The 23123-nt window shown below is 31.9% G+C and overlaps 1 protein-coding gene across 1 annotated transcript; it reads right to left on the reverse strand.

Moving 5' to 3' along the window:
• Positions 1-306: 306 nt before the first annotated feature.
• LOC115891668 (sodium-dependent nutrient amino acid transporter 1-like) lies at positions 307-22802 on the reverse strand. The gene is made up of 12 exons (XM_030912214.1): positions 22505-22802; positions 22310-22390; positions 13331-13610; positions 10177-10423; positions 7150-7420; positions 4226-4329; positions 3839-4028; positions 3468-3644; positions 2214-2313; positions 1988-2164; positions 847-950; positions 307-583 (listed from the first exon to the last, which is right to left on the reverse strand). Exons 1-12 carry the CDS (start codon positions 22511-22513, stop codon positions 428-430), a joined length of 1896 nt encoding a protein of 631 aa, XP_030768074.1. The 5' UTR covers positions 22514-22802; the 3' UTR covers positions 307-427.
• Between the last annotated feature and the right edge of the window lie 321 nt (positions 22803-23123).

Here is a 23123-nt window from a genome sequence, read left to right on the forward strand (position 1 = left end):
GAATAAAACTGAAAACTTTTAACTTATTAAATAATACATTTTTCACAACACATACGTATAGCATAGAACTTTTTCAGAACGCTGGGCCACCCTGTATACTCATGGTGACTTCATACAATATTTGGTATGAAAATTGTCTTCTTAATAATTTATATAGTAGTTTTTTATTAGTACATGATAAATACAATCTAACCACAGGATAAATTTAATTCAACCAATAAAATTTTTAAATAGGTACTTTTTTAATAATGTTAATTACACTGTGACTCACTAAAAAACTACTAAAAACATCACGACATTTTTTTTAAAATATTTATTGTAAACGTATTTATAATTTTTGTTCTTATTCTATTTTAAAATCACAGGTACTATATACATACATATCGTTGTATAAAAAAAGGCAGTACTTATAATAAGTATTTTTGTGTTATTTTCCTATTAATATACAAAGTTTTTCTACCAGTTTTGATCTTAATTTTAGGTCCCTTTCTGTGCTTTTGATTGATTTGAAGTCTTTCCATTTTTCGTTCACAGTGGGATTCTTTGGACCCCAATTTGTATGTTCAAACATCGATTTGAATACCTAAAAAAACAGTTAAAAATATATGCTATGTAATATTTGGAAGGGTATTTAAATTTATATATTAATTTATTATTTCAAAACAAACTCCACAATTTATTATGGAGAATAAATCCATATTATGTTTTTACTGAGATAAACATGTAGGTATGTACCTACGTTTCAAGTAATTTTTCCGCTATGTTTGTTTAGATAAAATAAAAAATTTAGGTCTAATGTTTTATTATAAATTACGTTATGTTATGCAAAATTATATAATTAATTACCTTCTTGATTGGAACGTAATTTTTCCATCTTAGTTTAATGAATTCGTAAGTAAACCATAAAATTGGTTGGACAACTCCAAAGGCCAGTAAAATCCATCCCCAAACTACAAAAGAATTAAAACCTATTAAATACAGGGTGAGAGAAAGGTTTTTTTGCGAAAAAAAATTGCAAATTTCAAATTTTTTGAAAAAAATTTTGGAAATTATTTTAGTTTTTAGTTAAAAACCATAATTTGTTGATAACATGGCAACATAGGTCGTAGATTCAACTTACAAGAAAGAAGATCCAGGAAAGATCAAGTGGTTCTCAAAATTTTAGAAACAAATCATTTTTTTGCAAATTTTCAAGGTTCTTAACTCAATTATTTTGGATTTATTTATTTTATTAAGAGAAAATATGTTTCTTTTATCAAGATCTACCAGCCCTGAAAATATTTTCACTTATTTAAGACTCACCCTGTATAGAGGGTGAATCCAACACAGAGTAAAAATTCATGTCTATTATTTAATTTGTTTTAAGAATTATAGAAAAATATTTAATAGACAAGGTTTTAGGGAATATTAAAATATACAGTTTATAATTATTATTTATTAAGTATACAGGGTGCTTCAAAAAGTTTGAAGCATATAAATTATTCCTTTTTAAATATATCATTGTATTTTTTAATTTATTTTTATATTCTACCCTTAAGAATATATAAACAAGGATTCTACGTAAAATTCTATATACCTTTTTAATGTAGTACCTACCTAAAACGAGCATCTAGTGTTTGCAATAGTTCAATTTATTGAATATACAGAGTGAGTTTTAAACAAGTGCACATATTTTTAGGGCACACATTATATAACAAAAATTTTGATTTTTTTTATTTTATTTTAATTTCTTGTTAAAAGTACAGTACTGAAAATATGTGCACTTATTTTTGACTCCCCCTGTATACATTCCAAATGGTAAAACATTGCTAGTAGCTCTATTATATTATTTTTTAAGTTGGGAACTCAGATTTGGTAGGAAAGTTTTGTAGAGATGAAGAAGGTAACTAGGTAAAGATATTTGAGTTAGATGCTACAGCGTGTTCAAAATAAATTGGAACTTAAATGCTATATTGACTAAATAATCAAGAAACTAAGAAATACTTACCTATGATATCATTTGGATATAGACTGCCTTCATATGTTAGTGGCTCAATCGTTACAAGAAAATATACAAAAACCCCAATCATCACGACAGGTACTATAACGCACCAGCATATCCTCCAGTACAAACCTGGTTTTTTATTGGTCATAAAAGTGATATCCAGGCATATATTTTCCAGACCTAAAAAAGTATATTAGAATACTTTTAAGTTTTTCTTTGATTGACTTACCGTACCACCAAATGAGTGCTACAACTTCTAATATGTTCAGTACGTAAAATATGAAAGTTCCACCAAAAAAGTCGACCATGGTAAATATCCATTGCCCTCCCTGAAAAAAATAAACGGAGATATACAGGGTGAATCGAGATTAATGGAAAGTTACAGGTTTAGGTATATTCACACGTGTCAATAACGTCCCGTTTCGTCAAATAATAGTCTCAATAGCGATAAAAAATTATATCGTTGCGCAGATATTTTAGTAATAATAAATAAAATAAATATTATAGTATACCGGCTGCGTCTCAAAAGTGGCTCAACCTTATAACTTTTTTGTATATATTTCTTGAGATAAAAAAACGAGATTTTTTATGTTAGTCTAAATTAAGATTGATTGACGCATTCAGTTGTTTTTGATCACTTCCTGTTTCACCGGAAATGGCTACAATTTTTGATTTTTAAATGTGACCCTCGGTCACTCAGTATTTTTACTTTATTCGATAGAAAATTATACTCTAAATCGAATTACATATGTCACTTTTTGACATTTTCACTTAAAAAAATATCGTATTTTAAATTTTAATCTAGAGTGCCATGGCTGTGTTAGAAACTCTAATTTTTGATCAAGGAGCCTTGGAAAAATAGATTTGGACGTCTAATCTTTTTCGTGTCTTGTCCTGGTCGGTTAAAATATGCCTAAACTGTAATTTTAACCTCATACCTCAATTTTTTTCAAATGGAACTAGGGTGGCTCATTAGCATATTTGGAAAAAGCATTTTTTACGAACAATTTGGTACAACACACTTGGTATTTCGAGTTAAATTGCCGTTACGAACCGCATATTACAGTTTCAAATAAACCATATTCGAAAATGTCTAAAGTTGACATAAGATATTATGTCATTCTATTCAGAGTGTCATTTTCTATCGAATAAAGTAAAAAATACCGAGAATGTCATTTAAAAATCAAAAGTTGGTGTACTTGTGGTGAAACAGGAAGTTACTGAAAGCAACTGAATACGTCAATTTTTATGTGAAAAAAAAAAGTTATAGGGGTGAGACACTTTTGAAACGCACCCGGTATAAGTAAAATAAATAAAGACAATGAGAGTCCGAAGTACTTTTAGTTCTAATAGCTTCAAAATATGACTTGTACCAAGAATTGATTACCAGATCCTCTAACAGCTTCTGAAATACTTATTTTTTTTTCTTAGAGCCTATCTTATAGAACACACTGCATATAGAGCAAAATTTAAGATTGCTTACCGGTGTTATGTAAACTAGACCAACTATAAATCCTAGCACAGCTGTTCCAAGAGACACGTGCCATATTTTCAGATGAGGGAAAGCATCCATTATGACAGTGAACGCACATCCTTGTAGTGCTATCAAACTACCAACACCCAGTATAAAAAGCATTGAAAAGAACAGAATTGCAAACAACTAAAACAAAACAAAAATAGTTAAGAGCTATGTTAAGTCCCCTTTTGTAAAAGAAAGACATAATATGTGACTATTTATTTCGGACTTTTTTGGAGTCTTTTAGCGTCTATACTCATTGATTCAAAATCTTGATAAATTTATAATTCATTATTTTTAATAGGTAATATATAATTCATAATTTAAATAGAACTTACCCATGGTACTACCTCAAACCTTGCTATGGCTTCTGGATATGATATGAAGGCTAATCCAGTTCCTCCTGACTTGATGACTTCACTAACGTCGACTTGCATTTTGAAGGCCAGGTTGCCTAGTATTCCAAATATTATGGTTCCAGCCAGAAGAGATGTGAAAGTGTCTAGAGTTGTAACAACCATGGCATCTCTGCAAAAGATAATCTTAATATGAAATAATATGTTAATTGTAAGTTAGCAAATAAATATAAAAACTGTCTTAAGTGCCGTTAAACGATGTGGGTATTTGGACTGGTCAACGCTTGGGAAATTCTGCTTACGCGTATTAATCCAGATAAAATATCTTACAGCATCTATGATACTTTGTAATAATATTTTTAAACTCACCGATGGACATTGTGACGGAAATTATTGTATGATGCATACATGGATACAGATCCAAATCCAATATTTAAGGAGAAGAAACACTGTGTAACAGCGGCGTACCACACCTACAAAAAGAAAATCACATTTTTTTGAATCTCCTGAACCTCTTCCTAGTAAAATAAAATTACACTAAATCACCACAATACACCAAAACACTTTTACTTTTACACTGGACGCGCGTTTCGCTAACCATGTTAGCATCATCAGCAGATGATTATATATTCAGTTTATAATCATCTGCTGATGATGCTAACATGGTTAGCGAAACGCGCGTCCAGTGTAAAAGTAAAAGTGTTTTGGTGTATTGTGGTGATTTAGTGTAATTTTATTTTGCTGTGTAACACCAAAGGTTCCAACCCTCAACTGTGATCTTCCTAGTAAGCTACCTAGACTTCAATAAAAATTAGAGTTCAGTAATTAGTAGTAGTGGGAACTATCGAATGTATACTATCGAAACATTCGATAGTTGCAATTCATTCGAATAATTCGATAGTTAGTAAGAAAACATTCGTTGAAAACTATTCGAATAAAAATTATCGAATAGATCCGTCATCTGCCTTGAAATATTGTATGCCTTGAAATATTGATTTTTAATGTTTTTAAGCAAAGACTGGTTTAATAAATAATAATAACAGTAATAATTTGTTATACCTATTAACAACAAAATTTAAAATCATTTAATATAAATATTTTTTTAAGTAGTAGCAAAATATAAACAACAAATTAGATGTGAAAATTATTTATATTAGATCCTATTTAAAAATAATATACTCTCTAAATTTTTTGGGGGGCAACGTTGGTTTATTAAATAATAATAATAATTACAGAACTAATTTGTTATATTAACAACAAATTTTAAAATCATGAAATATAAACATTTATTAATTTTCAAAGCATACAATGTAATGGAAGAAAAATATAAATAAAAAATTAGAAATCAAAATTATTTATATTAAGTGCTTTATATTACTGTTGAATAATTATATTTACTTTTACTGGCATTTACTTTAAAAAATAAATGAAATATTTCTTCGCAAAAAACTACATGTAAGAGAATTAGCATAAACAAAATACAAACATCGATAACTTTTTTTTTAAATTGGCACGTGCAAAACTTTCATTTTAATTTTCTCACCCCATAGTTTGAGTTCAATAACCATTTACTTAACCACATTACTTAAATATGATTATTAAGTTCAACTAATTCATATTATTAAAACATCTAAAATACAAATATGTATTTTTAAAATTAATTGTAAGTTCATCTCATCTCTCTTAAAAATTGTTACTTCTCAAAATTTCCCATTAAAAAATAGACCATATATCATATAAAATTAAATAATTGAAAGATCGGACTACGGAAAACCACACAAATTGTCGGAAAAATTTTGACCACCTGCACATGCACACAATCGTCAATAAATAAAATTAAAAAATAACTACTATTTTAGTATTTTAACTATTTTAATAAACGCAAAAATAGCACAGTATTTATACGGCGAAGTTATAAAAATTTGGAAGAACTAATAATGCACTGACGCATACAAAAATCAAACGAATACTAAATTTCATTTATCAAAAGCATTCGATAGTCGTGGCTCAACGATAACCATTTAGTCGCACGGCGAGGTTGTCACATATGCTTTAGTATACAAATGAATGAATGATTTTATTCGAATAAAACCATTCGATAGTTGAAATCATTCATTCATTAAACATTCGATAGTCTAATTCATTCGATAGTTCCCATCGCTAGTATCTAGTATACAGGGTGATCTGAAGTGTATTCCGGAAACTTCGATAGAATATTCTGCAGATAAAAATAAGTAAAAAAGTTCGTATAAATGTATGTCGTAAAATGTTTAGTTTCGGAGATACAGGGTGTAGAAGTTTCATTTTTCTTTCTATTTTTACCAAATAATATCTGAAATAACGTCAATATTTGGATGAAAATTGGTGTCTGGGAGATTTTTGACATGAGAGAGTTGATTTTGAAATCAATGTGACTCTTGTTCATACAGGGTGCCACTTACATATGTGTTCTAACTGCTTTGAAGTGTCACAAATTTTCGTCCCTACCTGTATAAAACTACTGGGTGAAAAAATATACATATCCGTGATTTTTGACGTAAAAAATGTCTCATAGTAAAAATCACTACGAACAACTGTTCTCGAGATATTTAAAATGGAAATAGTCAATACATGTCATTATTGACAAAAAAATAAACATGTCGAGTAGATAGTTATTTGACTGACATGATAAATTTGGGAATTATTATTTTTTTAAATTAATCATAAACTTTTCTTCGAAAAAATGATGATAAAACAGTTTCTGTTGAACTTTTGGCACAAAAACATTTCAAATTTATGATTTCACTCTAATAACTATTTAGTCAACATGTTTAATTTATGTCAATGATGACAGGTATTCATAATTTCGATTCCAAATATCTCGAGAACAATTATTAGTTATTAGTATTTTTTTTTATTTTTTACTTAGCATTTTATACAGATAGGGACGAAAAGTTATTACTCTTAAAACTAGTTAAAAAATATGTAGGTGGCGCCCTCTACAGTTAGGAGTCATACTGACATCAAAATCAAATTGCTCATGTCAAAAAACTTCATCCAAATATTGACGTTACTTCAGAAATTATTTAGAAAAAATCGAAATAAAAATGAAACTTCTACACCCTGTATCTCCGAAACAAAGCATTTTAGAACATACATTTATACGATCTTTTTGACTGCTGATCTGCAGGATATGCTGCGGAAGTTTCCGAAATACAGTTCAGACCACCCTGTATATTTTTTTAAATAATTATGCGTGAAAAGATTTTTACTCTTGTAGAATTATTAAAAATCTACTGTTATATTACACATACCTTCGCACTTAACAGCATTTCCCATTTAGGATTTATAAAATACAGTATTCCTGTAGCTGCTCCCTCTAACGTCACTGCCCGCACCAAGAGTGACACAAGGATGACGTATGGAAACAATGCTAAAAAATACGAGGCCTTTCCAGAACTCTGTATGCCTTTGGCGCAAATTGCAAACGTGATTAGCCAAGATACCAGTAGGCATAGAGTTAGACGCCATTCTGGTAGGCCTATACCATCTGATATGTCCATGTATTCTTTTAGAACTTCTACTCTAAAAGAAAAAACACTCTTTAATTTTTGAAATAAATTCATGTTAATTTTTAAGATTTTTAAAGATAAGTTCGTGTCTTTATATTAATTTGTCTGATATTCCATAAGTTATTATAATTACATGGATTGAGAATATGGAATTGGTAAAATGACAAATCAAAAATGAATCAATGATGGTACTAAAATAATTTCGTGTGTTTATTTAATGTACTTTAGTCTTAATGTAATCTACATTAAAGAATTGTCAGCTCATAAAAAATGAAATAAGATTTTTACTTCCTTTTGTAATAACTGTTGATGTTGATCTTTCTAACACCGCATTTTAGTGTTTTAAGTTGTTTTAACGATTATTAACCTTCAGCATATTTTTTGTTGTGAAAAAATTATAATTTTTTGTCGGTAAATAAAAGTATTCCATATTTCTTGCTCTTGGATCATATCTATGGCTCTATAAAAGCCTAAAAGGCTCATGGCTTGATTGGCTATCTTTCTCCATTTGTTTCTGTCCTTCGCCTTTATTCTCCACCCATCTACTCTTATCCTTCTCAAGTCCTCTTCAACATCCTTTTTCCGTCTGGTTCTCGGTCTACCCCTCCTTCTCTTTCCACCTATTTCACGTTTCATTATCATACTAGAAACTTTTGCTTCAACCATTCTTTGAATGTGTCCCAGCCATCTCAGTCTTTGTGCCCTTGCTACTCCCGTTATACTCGGTGCCCGATATAGTTGCTTTAATTCTTCATTTGTTCTTCTGGTCCATATTCTTTCTATCTTCTTTCCTCCAAAAATCTTCCTCAGTATTTTTCTTGCCCAAATCTCTAGCCTCGAACTTTCCGTTGCATTGAACGTCCAAGTTTCACATGCATACAGCAATATTTGTCGTATCATTGTTTGGTACATTCTGATTTTTAAAATTCTAGAGACGTTTTTACTCTTAATAATTTTCTGTAGTGCGCTAACACATCCATGAAGAACATGAAGGCACCCTGTGTGATATTATTCAAAGAGGACTCCGCATCGCTGAGAGATGGTGCAGGACTGTCGGGCTGAGTATTAACTCAGATAAAACCGCAGTAGTGCCATTCACCAGAAAGCGAAGTTTGAAAAACTTGAAAAGAATCCATCTAGATGGAAAGGAAATACTGCCATCACAGGAAGTGAAATATCTGGGAATAACCCTGGATAGTAAACTTCTCTGAAACAGGCATATTAAGAACATTACCAGCAAAGCCACAAAGGCTCTCATGATATGCAGAAGACTGGCGGGAAATAGGTGGGGCTGCGCCCCTAACATTTTGCGCTGGATGTATACCATGATAGTAAGACCCATGATTACTTATGGAGCAGTTGCTTGGTATACAAAACTAGAGCAACGTACAGCAACGCAAAACCTGTTCAAAGTACAGAGACTGGCATGTATCTACATCACAGGTGCCATGAGATCATGTCCAACAGCAGCAATGGAGGCCATTCTAGGCCTAACACCACTGCACATTGTCGTCGGTAGTTATGCCAATGCGACAATGATCAGAATGGTCATTGACGGAAACAGTACTGGGAGAATTTTCAGGTCAGGGGCTTGGAACACCCTCAAAAAGAAAATTCCACTTCTTCAACTCCCAGTGGATGACATACCAAGAATTTATAATTTTGAGAAGAGACACCTCACTGTAGTATTGAGTAATAAAAAGGATTGGGGAAGAAAAAAACGCTTACTCAGCATATAAAAGACCATACCATCACGTGGTATACTGATGCTTCCAAAACCAAAGCAGGGACAGGGTTAGGAGTATTTGGGCCGAAAACTAAATACTCCGAACCAATGGGCACCTACCCCAGTATCCTTCAGGCAGAAATTTACGCTATCGAAAGATGCGTACAATTTATCTAAGATAGGAACTATCGAAAACAGGAAATTGCCATCCTATCCGATAGTTAAGCAGCACTTAACGTTATCAACTCAGTAACCATCAATTCGAAGTTGGTCAAAGAATGCCTAGAAAAAGCTCAACAAATTAGGCAAAGAAAATGAAGTCCCCCTACTCTGGGTGCCTGCTCACCAAGTGATAGAATGCAATGAAAAAGAAAATTATCTAGCTAGAAAACGAGCGAACACTCCACTAACTGGACCAGAACCGTTCTGTTTTCCAAATGGGAACCAACTGACAGCGGAACTGAAGAATCTGGAAGACTCCATCCGTAACATGGAATGGGTGTCCTCCAACGGTCTAAGACACTCGAAAAAGTTCCTCCGAACTTACGACCGAGAAAAATCAAAGGTTTTTCTTGATTTAAGTAAAAACAATCTTCGGATTGTCACGGGGTTTCTAACAGGACACTGTCTCCTCAACGAACACCTCAGTAGGCTGAAGCAGAGAAACAGTGCAGATTTTGTGGGAAAAATGGGGAAACACCAGAACACGTTATCACTGAGTGCGCCGAGACGAGGACCAATTGTGCCATGAACTTTGGTACGGCTGATGTCGAGGATGGAGAGCTGGCCTCTGTGGAGCCGTCTCAGATACTCGCTTTTGTTAAAGCCCTGAGACTGTATGATGAGTTATAACTCGTTATAATTCAAGAAAGGGGAACACACAATAGATCTATAAGGTCGCTGTGATTAACTCCCCTCCTAAACATTCTACATTCTACAATACATCTATTTCCTGCCATTATTTTTGCCATAATTTTCTTGGTTAATGGATCATACCATATATATTTTTTGGATTAGGAATATGAGAGATACTTTTCACTTACCTGAAATATAATTCAGCAGAACTTATCTCACTCCCAGTCTGGCTTCCGGCAGATTCATTGGATTTCGAAGGAATGCAGGTAATGTTGTTTTCATTTATCCAACTGACATTGTCCCAAGATGGATTACAAGTGGCCCAAGGCAAATCAGCAGTAAATGAATTGATGAAATAGAACAATGTTATGGCCATTAGAGAACAATAGTAAGTAGCAACGCATATCGTTCCAATCAGTTGTCCAAATCCAATACCTTAAAATGTAGTGTGTCTAAAGATACAGGGTGTTTCATATAAAAATGTGCCATCTCTCGTGGGGATGTTCCTCACGTAAAAATAACATTTATTTTTTATATCAAAATAGGTCCGATTCTGGTTTGTTTCGTAGCTGCAGCTTCCTTTAACTTCCTATATAAGGTCTTTATTCTTTTTCGATTTACTATAATTTTCTTCCAAGTGCTTTTAGCGATTAGAATGAAATTTTGAGGGTAAAAGTTACTATAAGCAAGACATATTTTAATGATAAAAAAGTGTCGACAGGTTCACCAGGGACGTGTATATTAGGGTGGAGCGACCATATAGGTGAGAATTTTTTTGTTTTCGAAAATTAAGTTTCCTGACCGGACAATAGCTGTGATATGAAAAAATAATGCGTCACGTATTTTTGTTTTCTTTTTTTAATTTCCCCCTCCACCACCACAGTCAACTTAAAAATTTCAGATTTTTTTTTGTTGAAAATGATATCGCCTGAGTATGAGAAAGCTTTATTATGGAAAAAGTAGTATTTTTTGTATATAAACTTTTTTTCTACGACTCCCCCCTCCACCGCCACAGCCAATTTAAAAAAAGTCGGATTGTTTTAAAGTGATAATGCTTGAGTGTCCAATAACTTTCTACTCAAAAAGGTATGTATTTTGAATGCACTATTTTTTTTTGTGATTATCTCCATGAGGCAAAGTAATAAAAGATGAATTTTTAAGAAAATATTTGTATTACAGAAAAAACTAATTGAAAAATAAGACAAAACAAAATAAAATAATAACATAAGCTTAAAGAACAATTATTTGGTTTTAAAATTCTTTTTTGATTCAAATTTAGGCATCAATGTTCTTGAATTTAGTTTGCTTCTTATGACTCCATCCCTCCTCTCGTAGCCGCAAACCGTAATGGATGCTTCAGTTACCACCTTTAATGCCCGTTCTACTGCTTGGGTATGACAAGAGTAATTTCTGATGTGCTAAAGATGAATCTTCTGGGTTTTCTATCACTTCTTTTATTAGTTCTACGGTCAGCTTTCTGGTTACAGAGGGTTCATTATAACGCAAACTTTGTCATTCAATTAAATCATAGTAGTCGTCAGCGTCAAATTTTAAACCGGATTATTAAAAAATCGAGAATTCTTCTCAGAATCTTCTGAGAATTCTTCTCAGAATGGTACCAAATTCTGATTAGGATTTGACGTAGCTACGTATAGGCGCAAAATTCTGTTTACTGTAGTCAACCAGCGAGAGTGCACTAATTTTCCAGAATCACGTTTTGACAGCCCTTCAGAGCAATTTCCACTTCTTATTAAAACACACATGTCATATAAATATCTTGGTTCTGTGCTTAATTCCATATTCGGTAACACAAAGGCTATTTTGGAAAATTTTACAATGGGCAGTTTTTTACAGCTACTTTAAAAGTAGGACCTCTAAATGCCCTGGGACCAGATGTTTCACCGTCAAGATGTAATAAAAGATGTCGCAACGGAAGCTCGTTAGCATGCAACATGCAAACAAACCATTGAAGAGGACGATCCAGTTTTCTTTCTAATCTGGTTATTATTCCGTTCTCATTTCCGACTTTCGTATTAGTTCCATCACAACCGATGACCTACAGATCGTCCAGTGCAATAGAATGTCTTCAAAAATTGAATCATAGCTTCTAATATACTTGAAGAAGATCCAGAAGTATATGTGACCAATATATTTTGATCTGGATTCTTCTACCAACACAACATGTTCTTCTACTATTGCCCTTTTTCTGTTATCTGTAAAAGTGGGCGTCTTGTCTTTTCGCCCATAAAAGTCGGTCCTAAAGGTCATTATATTTTATAGGTAATGGCACAAACTATTTTGAAATAAAAAGTATACTATTTTACGGGCAAAAACGCAATAAGTTTTAAAGTGAAAGAGAAACGTATTATTTATTTATTTATTTTTAAACTACCTGAGCTTGCAAAATACTTGTCTTACTAAAACAAACATTTTTTGTAAATGATTTTTCTTCGTTAATGTTTATTTTTCACCACCACAGCGCGAAAATGTGAAAAATAAAAGTGAATGGGTTGGGGCGGTGGAAGGGGGTGTCGAAAAATTTCCGTTTTAATTTTTAAATGATTATTTTAAAGTTCTCCGTACTTTACAGAGTCATGCGTACTGAATATATCAAATTCATTTTTTCGCTCCACCCTAGTGTATATGGGCCACTGACTTTTTTTCGAAATCGACAAAATATGCACAATTTAGTTAACAAAAGAAAAAAAGTCAGTGGCGCACATGTTTTTTTTAGAACAATATTCCAGCGATAATCAATATGCACGTCAATGATGAATATGACAACACATTTTTAATTATGGATAGGAAGATATTATAAAAAAATGAAAAAAACCCTGTAACGATGAAACAAAGCAGAGTCGGACAGGTAAGAGAATATATGTTGATATAAAAAAATAAATCTTATTTTTAATAAATAATAATAAATAACGCTTTATTGTACAAAGCCAAAATAGCTTCATCGACTAAGCATTTACAAACCAAGCGAAAGCACAAAAAATACACAAATAATAAAAAATATCATACAATACAAATCATACAATTAAAAAAAAAATACGTCATTAAAATTACAAATAGAACATACATGAACATTGCAGAACACAAAAAAGGCACATCAATAAAATTTTACAATAGGAAAATTGTATTTTATTTATTGTATTTTATTTTAAAGAAATGCTGGCAGTGAGTTCTACTTTTCAGTCCCAATAAATATCGAACTGCTTCTCTTTTGAAAATACGATCAAATTTTGTTGCGCAGCGCGAGGAATCTGGCACACGCTTTTTGAAACGCCCTGTATATGTATATTATTTTGTTAATAACATTTGTAATGTATTGTGTCTTACCTTTTAGACCTAAAGCTAAACTTTCAAACATTTTCACGTTTCCTCTGTTTACAAACTGGCCCATGCAAGCTTCCAAATAGTACATGGGTCTGCCCATGAACATCAGTACTAAAATATAAGGAATAAGGAATGCTCCACCGCCATTTTCGTACGCTACAAATGGAAACCTCCATATATTTCCAAGACCCACGTTCATGGCAATGCAGGACAGGAGAAATTCGATGGGGTTGTCCCACTGGACTCGATTTTCTTCGTTGGATTCTTCGTTTTCAGTGTTTTCCTTAAATAATGGAACAAAATAAAATTGTTTTATAAGTATTATTGTTTTATTATTATTTATTCTACAGTTGGTTTTGTCCAGAGGTTGTAGATTTACGGCTATTATATCAAAATAAAAAAAAAAAATAGTGACATTAGAATTTAGAATTTAGGATGAGTGGGAGGGGGGTTAATCGCTTCGACCTTACAGATCCATTGTGTCCCCCTTTCTTGAATCATAACTCATCATACAGTCCCAGGGCTTTGACAAAAGCCAGTATCTGGGACGGTTTTATAGAGGGTAGTTCTCCATCTCCAATATCAGTCGTACCAAAATTCATGGCACGAATGGTTGTCGTCTCGGCGCACTCAGTGATGAGGTGTACTGGTGTTTCACCATCTTCCCCACAGAATCTGCATTCGCCGTTTCTTCTTAGTTTCAATTTACTGAGGTGTTCATTGAGGAGACAGTGTCCTGTCAAAAACCCCGTGACAATCCGAAGATTGTTCTTACTCAGACCCAGGAAGATCTGTGATTTTTCTTGATCATACGCCCTCAGAAACTTCTTCGAGTGTCTTAGACCATTGCAAGATCTCCACTCCAGGTTGCGGATGGAATCCTCCAAGTTCTTGAGCTCCGCCTTGAGTTGGTTACCACTTGGAAAGCAGAACGGTTCTGGTCCAGTTAGTGGAGTGTTCGCTCCTTTCCTAGCTAGATTATTTGCTTTTTCATTGCCTTCTATCCCTTGGTGAGCAGGCACCCAGTGTAGGAGGACTTTGTTTTCTTTGCCTAATTTATTCAGCTTCTCTATGCATTCTTTGACCAATTTCGAATTGATTGATACTGAGTTGATCGCCTTTAACGCTGCTTGACTATCAGATAAGATGGCTATTTCTTGTTTCCGATAGTTCCTATCTAAGATAAGTTGTACGCATCTCTCGATAGCGTAGATTTCTGCCTGTAGGATACTAGAGTAAGTGCCCATTGGTTCGGAGTAATTAGCTCTCGGCCCAAACACTCCGATCCCTGTTCCCGTATTGGTTTTGGAAGCTAGAGAATAGTGACATTATTGCGAAGTCCAGATAAAACTGTAAAATGTTACTTTAAGGTAGCTTAAGGTGCTTACTATTCGGGAGACATAAAGAAATAACTTTTCACTGGCATGTAACTATAGATACTGGTCGAGTCTTAAATAAGTCCAAATATTTTTGGGGCTGTTAGGTCTCGACGAAAGAAACATATTTTCTCTTTACCGTTTTCCAAATATGTCCAAAATATCCGAGATATGTTACTTTGAAAATTAAAAAAATGATATTTTGCTAAAATTTTGAGAACCACTGGATCTTCTCTGGATTTTCTTTCTTGTAAATTTAAACTACCTATGTTGCCATATCATCAAGATATTATGTTTTTAACTAAATATTCAAAAAAGATTTTTCAAAAAATTCCAAATTTAAAACAAAAAATCGCGAAAAAAATCTCATTACTACTCTCGTATTTTTGGGGTAGAAATATACTACACTTAAAATTATTTGCACTTATTTAAGACTCATCCCGTATAATATACGTTACTTTGTAGTAAGATAATCAGTTATGAACTTCGCTAAGAACTAACTAATTGTATATTATGTTCTTGCCTAGGTATTTAAAAAATATTTTTTTATTATACAGGGTGTCCCAGAAATAAGTGCAAGTATTTTAAGGGGTGGTAGATCTCGATAAAAGAAATATATTTTCTCTTTATCGGTTTTCAAATAAGTATAAAATAACGGAGTTATTTTACTTTGAAAATTTCCAAAAAAAATAATTTTTTGCTAAAATTTTGAGAACCACTGGATCTTTTCTGGATATTCTTTCTTGTAAATTTAATCTAATACCTATGTTGCCATATTATCAAGAAATTATGTTTTTTAACTAAAAACTAAAAAAATTTCCAAAAAATTTCGAATTTTCAAATTTTTTTTCCGCGAAAAAGACCTCATAGGCGTGTTTCTGGGGTTGAAATATACTACCAGTTAAACTACTTGCATTTATTTCTTGGACACTCTGTATGTTTTATTATTATTATTGACTTGGAAAAACTAATGCTAAAAGAAGTTCCAAAAAAATTAAACGAATATAATTAAAGAATTAATTAAGAACAAAAATAAAATGAATATAATATTTCGAATATCTATACAAGTTGCAGCTATCCTTGTTTAATAAAATTGTAAGACCATAACATATGAACAATGTATTAATTTGTAAAGATATACTTCAAAAGAATACCTATTTTTACCCAATTATCTGTCGTCATTTAGAAGCCAGATATAATTTATATGTAATCATTAAAATAGAAATATTGGTTTGTTGTTTTCCTGTTTATAAATAACTTAATAATTGTATGTCAGTGCAGTTATATTGCTGCGATTTATTTTTTAACTTCGTTTCAACATTGATCATAAAATTTTTGCGTGTTTATGTTGTGCCTTGTTTAATGATAGATACTATTAAGCTTTAAACTAATAAATGTATATTAATAAATGTTTGTATAAAAAAACGGTGTACGTCAAGTTGACTTTGAAATGACGATCGATGACATTCATCTTATAATTTTGGGAGTAAAATAACAGCAATCTCTATTTCCAGACCAACTCTAGCTAAGTTAGCTAAATATGATAGATTGTAAATATTTGTTCCTTTCCTATTAATAGGTATTTTTTAGTAAGTATTAAAATTATCAAGTTTAGTACAATAAAATCTCCAAGTGGTAACCAACTCAAGGCGGAACTCAAGAACTTGGAAGATTCCATCCGCAACCTGGAATGGAAATCTTGCAACGGTCTAAGACACTCGAAGAAGTTTCTGAGAGCTTATGATCAAGAAAAATCACAGATCTTCCTGGGTTTAAGTAAGAACAATCTTCGGATTGTCACGGGGTTTTTAACAGGACACTGTCTCCTCAATGAACACCTCAGTAGATTGAAACTAAGAAGAAACGGCGAATGCAGTTTCTGTGGGGAAGATGGGGAAACACCAGTACACCTCATCACTGAGTGCGCCGAGACGACAACCATTCGTGCCATGAATTTTGGTACGACTGATATTGGAGATGGAGAACTACCCTCTATAAAACCGTCCCAGATACTGGCTTTTGTCAAAGCCCTGGGACTGTATGATGAGTTATGACTCAAGAAAAGGGGACACAATGGATCTGTAAGGTCGCAGTGATTAACCCCCCTCCCACTCATTCTAAATTCTAAAATTCTACAATAAAATCATATGCTCAAGACTTAGTGACTTTGTCGTCACTTTTTTGCAAGCATATAAGAAATAATATACAGGGTGTTTTTCAAAAAACATGTACCATCTCTCGTGGAGAGATTACTCACGTAAAAATAATATTTATTTTTCATATTAACATAGGTCCGATTCTGCTTTGTTTTATAGCTAAAAAGGGTTAAAGTATTCATCTTTTTTCAATTTGTTATAATTTTTTTCCAAGTGCTTTTAGCCAATTCGAATGAAATTTTGAGGGTAAATATTACTATAAGTGCCACATATTTTAATGGTAAAAAATAATCGGACCTTTGTTGATAGGAAAAATAAATCTTATTTTTACGTGAGGAAATGTTTCCACAAGAGATGGGGTATGCTTTTTAAAACACCCTGTATACCGGGTGGTCCAAACTGTATTCCGGAAACTTCGGCACCATATTCTATAGATTGTATTCTGTAGATTGTACAGGAACAGCATAAATATTTGCGGAAATATTTGTGGGAAATTGTGCGGTAAACTTTGGAGGAAAATCCCGAAATCTAGTAAATAATCTAGTACTCATCTAAGTTGATGGGATTTAATTATTGTTTTATTTAATTGTTTTTCTTGTTTTGTAACTTGTGTAGTAAAATAATAAAAGAACTGTAATTATCATAACTTATTATTCATGTTTTTGCCAAGTGACAATTCTCTCTCTTTGGTATTTCTTTGATTTTTTTTTTAATCCATAATACAAGGCGGTCCGAACTGTATCCGGAAACTTCGGCAGCATATTCTGTAGATAAAAATAGGAAAAAAAGTTCGTATAAATGTATGTCCTAAAATGCTTAGTTTCGGAGATACAGGGTGTGGAAGTTTCATTTTTATTTCGATTTTTTCCAAATAATTTCTGAAGCAACGTCAATATTCGGATGAAAATTGGTGTCTAGGAGTTTTTTGACATGAGAAATTTGAATTTGATGTCAGTATGACTCCTCCTAGTAGAGGGCGCAACCTACATATTTTTTAACTTGTTTGAAGAGTAATAACTTTTCGTCCGTACCTGTATAGAATTACCGAGTAAAGAAATATACATTTACAACGTTTCTTACGTGAAAAATGTGTCTTGGTAAAAATCGCTACGAGTAATGGTTTTCGAGATATTTGGATTCGAAATTATCATTACCTGTCATCATTGACATAAATTAAACATGATGACTAAATAGTTATTAAGCTGCGTATTCATTATCCGAACGAACGAACGAACGAACGAACGAACGAACGAACGAACGAACGAACGAACGAACGAACGAACGAACGAACGAACGAATGTTTGCTAGTGGCAGAGCTAGTGGTATGGACGAGGACCGTACGATAGAACCGCACGAGAAGATCGGACGCGAACGCCTTTGATGTACCGACTCGAAACGGATGGTCGAGCGAACGAACGAACGAACGGCCGCATGCGTTCGGTCCCCGTCCAAATATACCGCACTTTCATTCGTTCGTTCGTTCGTTCGGATAATGAATACGCACCTTTAGACTGAAATCATAAATTTGAAATGATTTTGTGCCAAAAGTTCAACAGAAACTGTTTTATCATCATTTTTTGCAGACAAATTTATGATTAATTTAAAAAAATAAAAATTTCCCAAATTTATTATGTCAGTGAAATAATTACCTACTCAACGTGTTTATTTTTCGTCAATAATGACATGTATTGTCTATTTCCATTCTAAATATCTTAAGAACGGTTGCTCGTAGCGATTTTTATAGAGATATTTATTACGTAAAAAGTCATAGAGATGTATATTTCTTCGCTTGGTAGTTTTATACAGGACGGATAAAAAGTTATTACGCTTCAAAACAGTTAAAATACATGTAGGAGGCGCCCTCTACTATCCTCATGTCAAAAAACTCCCAGACACCAATTTTCATCCAAAAATTGACGTTACTTCAGAAATTATTTAGAAAAAATCGAGATAAAAATGAAACTTCTACACCCTGTATCTCTGAAAGTAAGCATTTTAGGACACACATTTATACGAATTTTTTACCCATTTTTATCTACAGAATATGCTGCCGAAGTTTCCGGATACAGTTCGGACCACCTTGTATTATGGATTTAAAAAAAAATCAAAGAAATACCAAAGAGAGAGAATTGTCCCTTGGCAAAAACATGAATAATAAGTTATGATAATTACAGTTCTTTTATTATTTTATTACACAAGTTACAAAACTAGAAAAACAATGAAATAAAACAATAATTAAATCCCATCAACTTAGATGAGTACTAGATTATTTACTAGATTTCGGGATGTTCCTCCACAGTTTACCGCACAATTTCCCACAAATATTTCCGCAAATATTTATGCTGTTCCTGTACAATCGAGTGGAAGCCGCCATTTTATCTATTTTATAGCAACGCAAACGGATGGCACCTTATCAAAAACGTTTTTTTTATGACCCTATTGTACAAAAATCAGTGGAAATAGAGAATGTTTGTTGATATGATTTATATAAAATAAAGATATCTCTGGTAAATATTGTAAAAGGGCGGTTTCCTATACAATTAACCATTAAAACGTATAAATATAGCTAGTATTTAAATCTGTATACAGGGTGTCAAAAAAATAGTGTATATAACTTTTGTGTGTGATTCTACCGATAAAAATAAAACAGAAAGTTTGCTATGAACATATTATGTCCTAAAATGCTTCCCGAAGACGTTACAGCCCTCGAAAGGTTAAATAAAAATAATATATTTTGTTTATTTTTAACAATACTGGTAAACTGTTTTTCCTGAAATTTGGTCCTCTTACACACATTTTTTGCCAAGCAAATGGCGATTGTAAAAAATTCCGAAACAGCCCTGAAAGGGTACTTTACATTAGGATAGAGAGTACTACTGTTGGTACTTCTTTTATCCTTATACAGGGTGTCCCACTTAAGATGGATACAAGCCAATACCTTGGTTGTTTGTTGAGCAATCTTTTTCATTTTTGGCAGGAGGCTGTATGGCTATAAGACGTACATTTTGCCCAGGGTAAGAAATGCGATACCTCACAGACGTACGTTTTAATGGGGTTTGATATTTTTCGAGTCAAGAGTAAACTACCCTTAGGACAGTATTTATTTCAAATCTGATAAAATATATTGAATCCTCCTTAGCCAAGATACTTAAGTTCTAATTTTGATAAATATTGATACAGGGTGTGTTATTAAAATAAGACATTTTTATTTTTATTATTATTTTTTAAGTACTTATGACTTACGACGCCACTGGATAAACAACTGGTTTGTTATCAATAACCAATTATTATAACCAATTATCAATTAATAATCGATTTAAGTTTTCAGATAGCTTCCATAATAATTAAGATACGATACAAAAAAACTAAATATTTTCAATTTATTTTGTTGACTTTAAAAAATTGTTTTTTAAGTTTGCTAATACAATTGAATAAAATGAGTCACAAAATAATTTAAAGACCCAGTTTTCAATGGAATCTGAAATATGATTTTAATTCGTTTTATTGAGAAATATTTTAAAAAATCCAAATAGTTATTTAAAACAATCTATTAACTTTGAAAAATATGCTCTAAACAAAGATTTATAAAACCATAACGAACTAAAAGTCAACATCTTCGACCAAACTTAAACTGATTATTAATTGATAATTGGATATAATTGGTTATTGATAATAAACCAGTTGTTTATCCAGTGGCGTCGTAGGTACTTAAAAAAATAATAATAAAAAAATGTCTTATTTTAATGACACAGCCTGTATCAATATTTATAAAAATTAGAACTTAAGTATCTTAAGTAAGGAGGATTCAATATAATTTATAAGATTTGAAATAAATACTGTCCTAAGGGTAGTTTACTCTTGACTCGAAAAATATCAAACCCCATTAAAACGTACGTTTATGAGGTATCGCAGGGTATTCCCTGGGCAAAATGTACGTCTTATAGCCATACAGCCTCCTGCCAAAAATGAAAAAGATCGCTCAACAAACAACCAAGATATTGGCTTGTATCCATCTTAAGTGGGACACCCTGTAGATACAGTAATTTCAACAAATGATATAAAAAGCTAGAACTTTTTTACGTCAAACAGGTGCTCTTCCTTTAGTCCGAAAAAGTGAATGGTTTTCAAGATATGTGCGTTTAAAGATTACGATGCATCTATTTTAGATATTAGTGAAATGATAAAATGTAAAGAAATTTTAAATAAATTAATCTTCTGATTTCGCTAATGCTAATAATCGATGCATCGAAATCTTTAAACGAAAATATCTTGAAAACCGTTCACTGTTTCGAACTAAACGAAGAGCACTTTTTTACATAAAAAAATCCTACCTTTAATTTTCATTCATTGAAATTACTGTATCTATAAGGATAAAAGAAGTACCACCAGATTGTACTATCGCCATTCGCTGTGGCATGAAAATGTGTGTAATAGTACCGTAAAATGGGGTGAATAGAAACAGTTTCGTAGGCTATTAGCGATATACCGGTTGATAAAAATGTGGTATTATGTTCCCGAATATTTTAAAACATGGGTCTTTGTTTGTTCTTTGCGTATACATATAATTTGATTTTTGAAAAATATGCATATAAATATTAAATAAAAATAACTTTTGTGTTTCTATTCACCTGCTATTCAGGAGAATAGAAACACACATTGATGTTAAGGTTTTTATCTATTCTATTTCCAACAAGGTGATTAGAAACAGATAATTATTACAAATTTTAGTAGGTTTAGCAATAATTAACAATACATATAATATAACAACTTACATGTACCAGCTTAAGTATTGCTTTAAAAATAAATATTTTATTTATAAAGTTTTCGCGCCATACAAAATAGGTGATAAATCGATCTCACATTTATTGATCAGCTGATTGACAGAAACAGTGCTGCCACAGATAAAAATATAGTTTTTACATTTTATTGTGTATTACCAATGATAGAAAAATTAGATATGTCGACTCTTTTTACTTTGAATATTTTTAATCGTGATTTGATTTTTTTCAGAAATTTTGTTTCTATTCACCCCTATGTTTCTATTCACCCCATTTTACGGTACCTAACTTCAAGAAAAACGGTTTTCTAATGTTTTTAAAAATAAACAAAATAATATATTATTTTTCTTCGGAAAGCATTTTAGCTTTTATTTATTTTAACTTTTTGTTTTATTTTTATCTATAGAATCACCCACCGAAGTTAGATACACTATTTTTTTGACATCCTGTATAAAAAATACAAACTTTTTAAAATTATAAAAATCATACTGCTTTCTACTACTTATACTACTGATCAGTTTTAGTCATTAAATCAATAAAAAATCTTTACTGAATTTGTATTACTTACTTAAAATTTGTTTTAATTGTTGCAAAATATTATTATAAATTTAAAAGTATTATTAATTGACATAACATTATAAAATACTATCTTAATTTAAATATTTTTCTTACTTGTGAAGTATTTTTTGTAGCAGTAACTTCTTCTGAATTATCCACATTATCAGAAATGTACGCTTTATTAGTGTAGGTTCCCTAAAATGTAATAAAATAAATATTAAGAATCTTAAAAATTTCATAAAAAATATAATCACAAAATAATAGATAATAAAAACTGAAAGAAATAAAATAAATTATACAGATACTTACTGTAGACATTCTAACAATTATTAATATTTCAACATTAATAATTTTTTAACACACACAGACCACTTTTCACTTTCAAAAAACTTAAAAAAATTATTAAGGAACTATGTATGATTGCGATGATATGTATGTTGATGTACTGAAACATCTGAGGAAAAAATCTTAGTTACAGTAATTTGAAGGTACAATTTACAATTAGTCAGAACTGGCAGGTCCGTATTTAGCAAAATATATATTTCTTTTAATTCATATCGACACAACAGAAAAATAATACTTTGAAAATGTTATAGTACCACATAGTACTAATACTAAGTAAGTGGTGTAAATAACATATTGTTTCCATAGTTATATATTGTTCGTATAATATACAGGGTGGTCCATCAAAAACGTTCCGCAAGGCATAACGGCCAGGATAATTTTTTTTTTAGAAAATTCAAAAACACGTCAATTTTGTTTGTGTGGGGGACAACTTTTGCCCCAAAAATGATTGTAAAATCTTTGACCCTCTCAGCGGGGGTATCATCCCCCATTTTCTTTTAAATGGAAAGGGGGGTCCAGCGGTACCGCAATGAAAAGGGCTTTCTATACTCTATATTTCCCCGCTTGGTTTTTGAAAATCGGT

The sequence above is a fragment of the Sitophilus oryzae genome, unplaced genomic scaffold (genome assembly GCF_002938485.1).
Source record: "Sitophilus oryzae breed Bouriz unplaced genomic scaffold, Soryzae_2.0 scaffold_1189_pilon_pilon, whole genome shotgun sequence".
In the NCBI taxonomy this organism is placed as follows: domain Eukaryota; kingdom Metazoa; phylum Arthropoda; class Insecta; order Coleoptera; family Curculionidae; genus Sitophilus; species Sitophilus oryzae.

Coding starts and splice junctions, on each gene's coding strand:
- LOC115891668 (XM_030912214.1), bottom strand. Junction 13,611..22,309: donor CTACAAAAAATACTTCACAA/GTAAGAAAAATA, acceptor CCATTATTTAAG/GAAAACACTGAAAACGAAGA. Junction 4,330..7,149: donor AAATGCTGTTAAGTGCGAAG/GTATGTGTAATA, acceptor TTCTTTTTGTAG/GTGTGGTACGCCGCTGTTAC.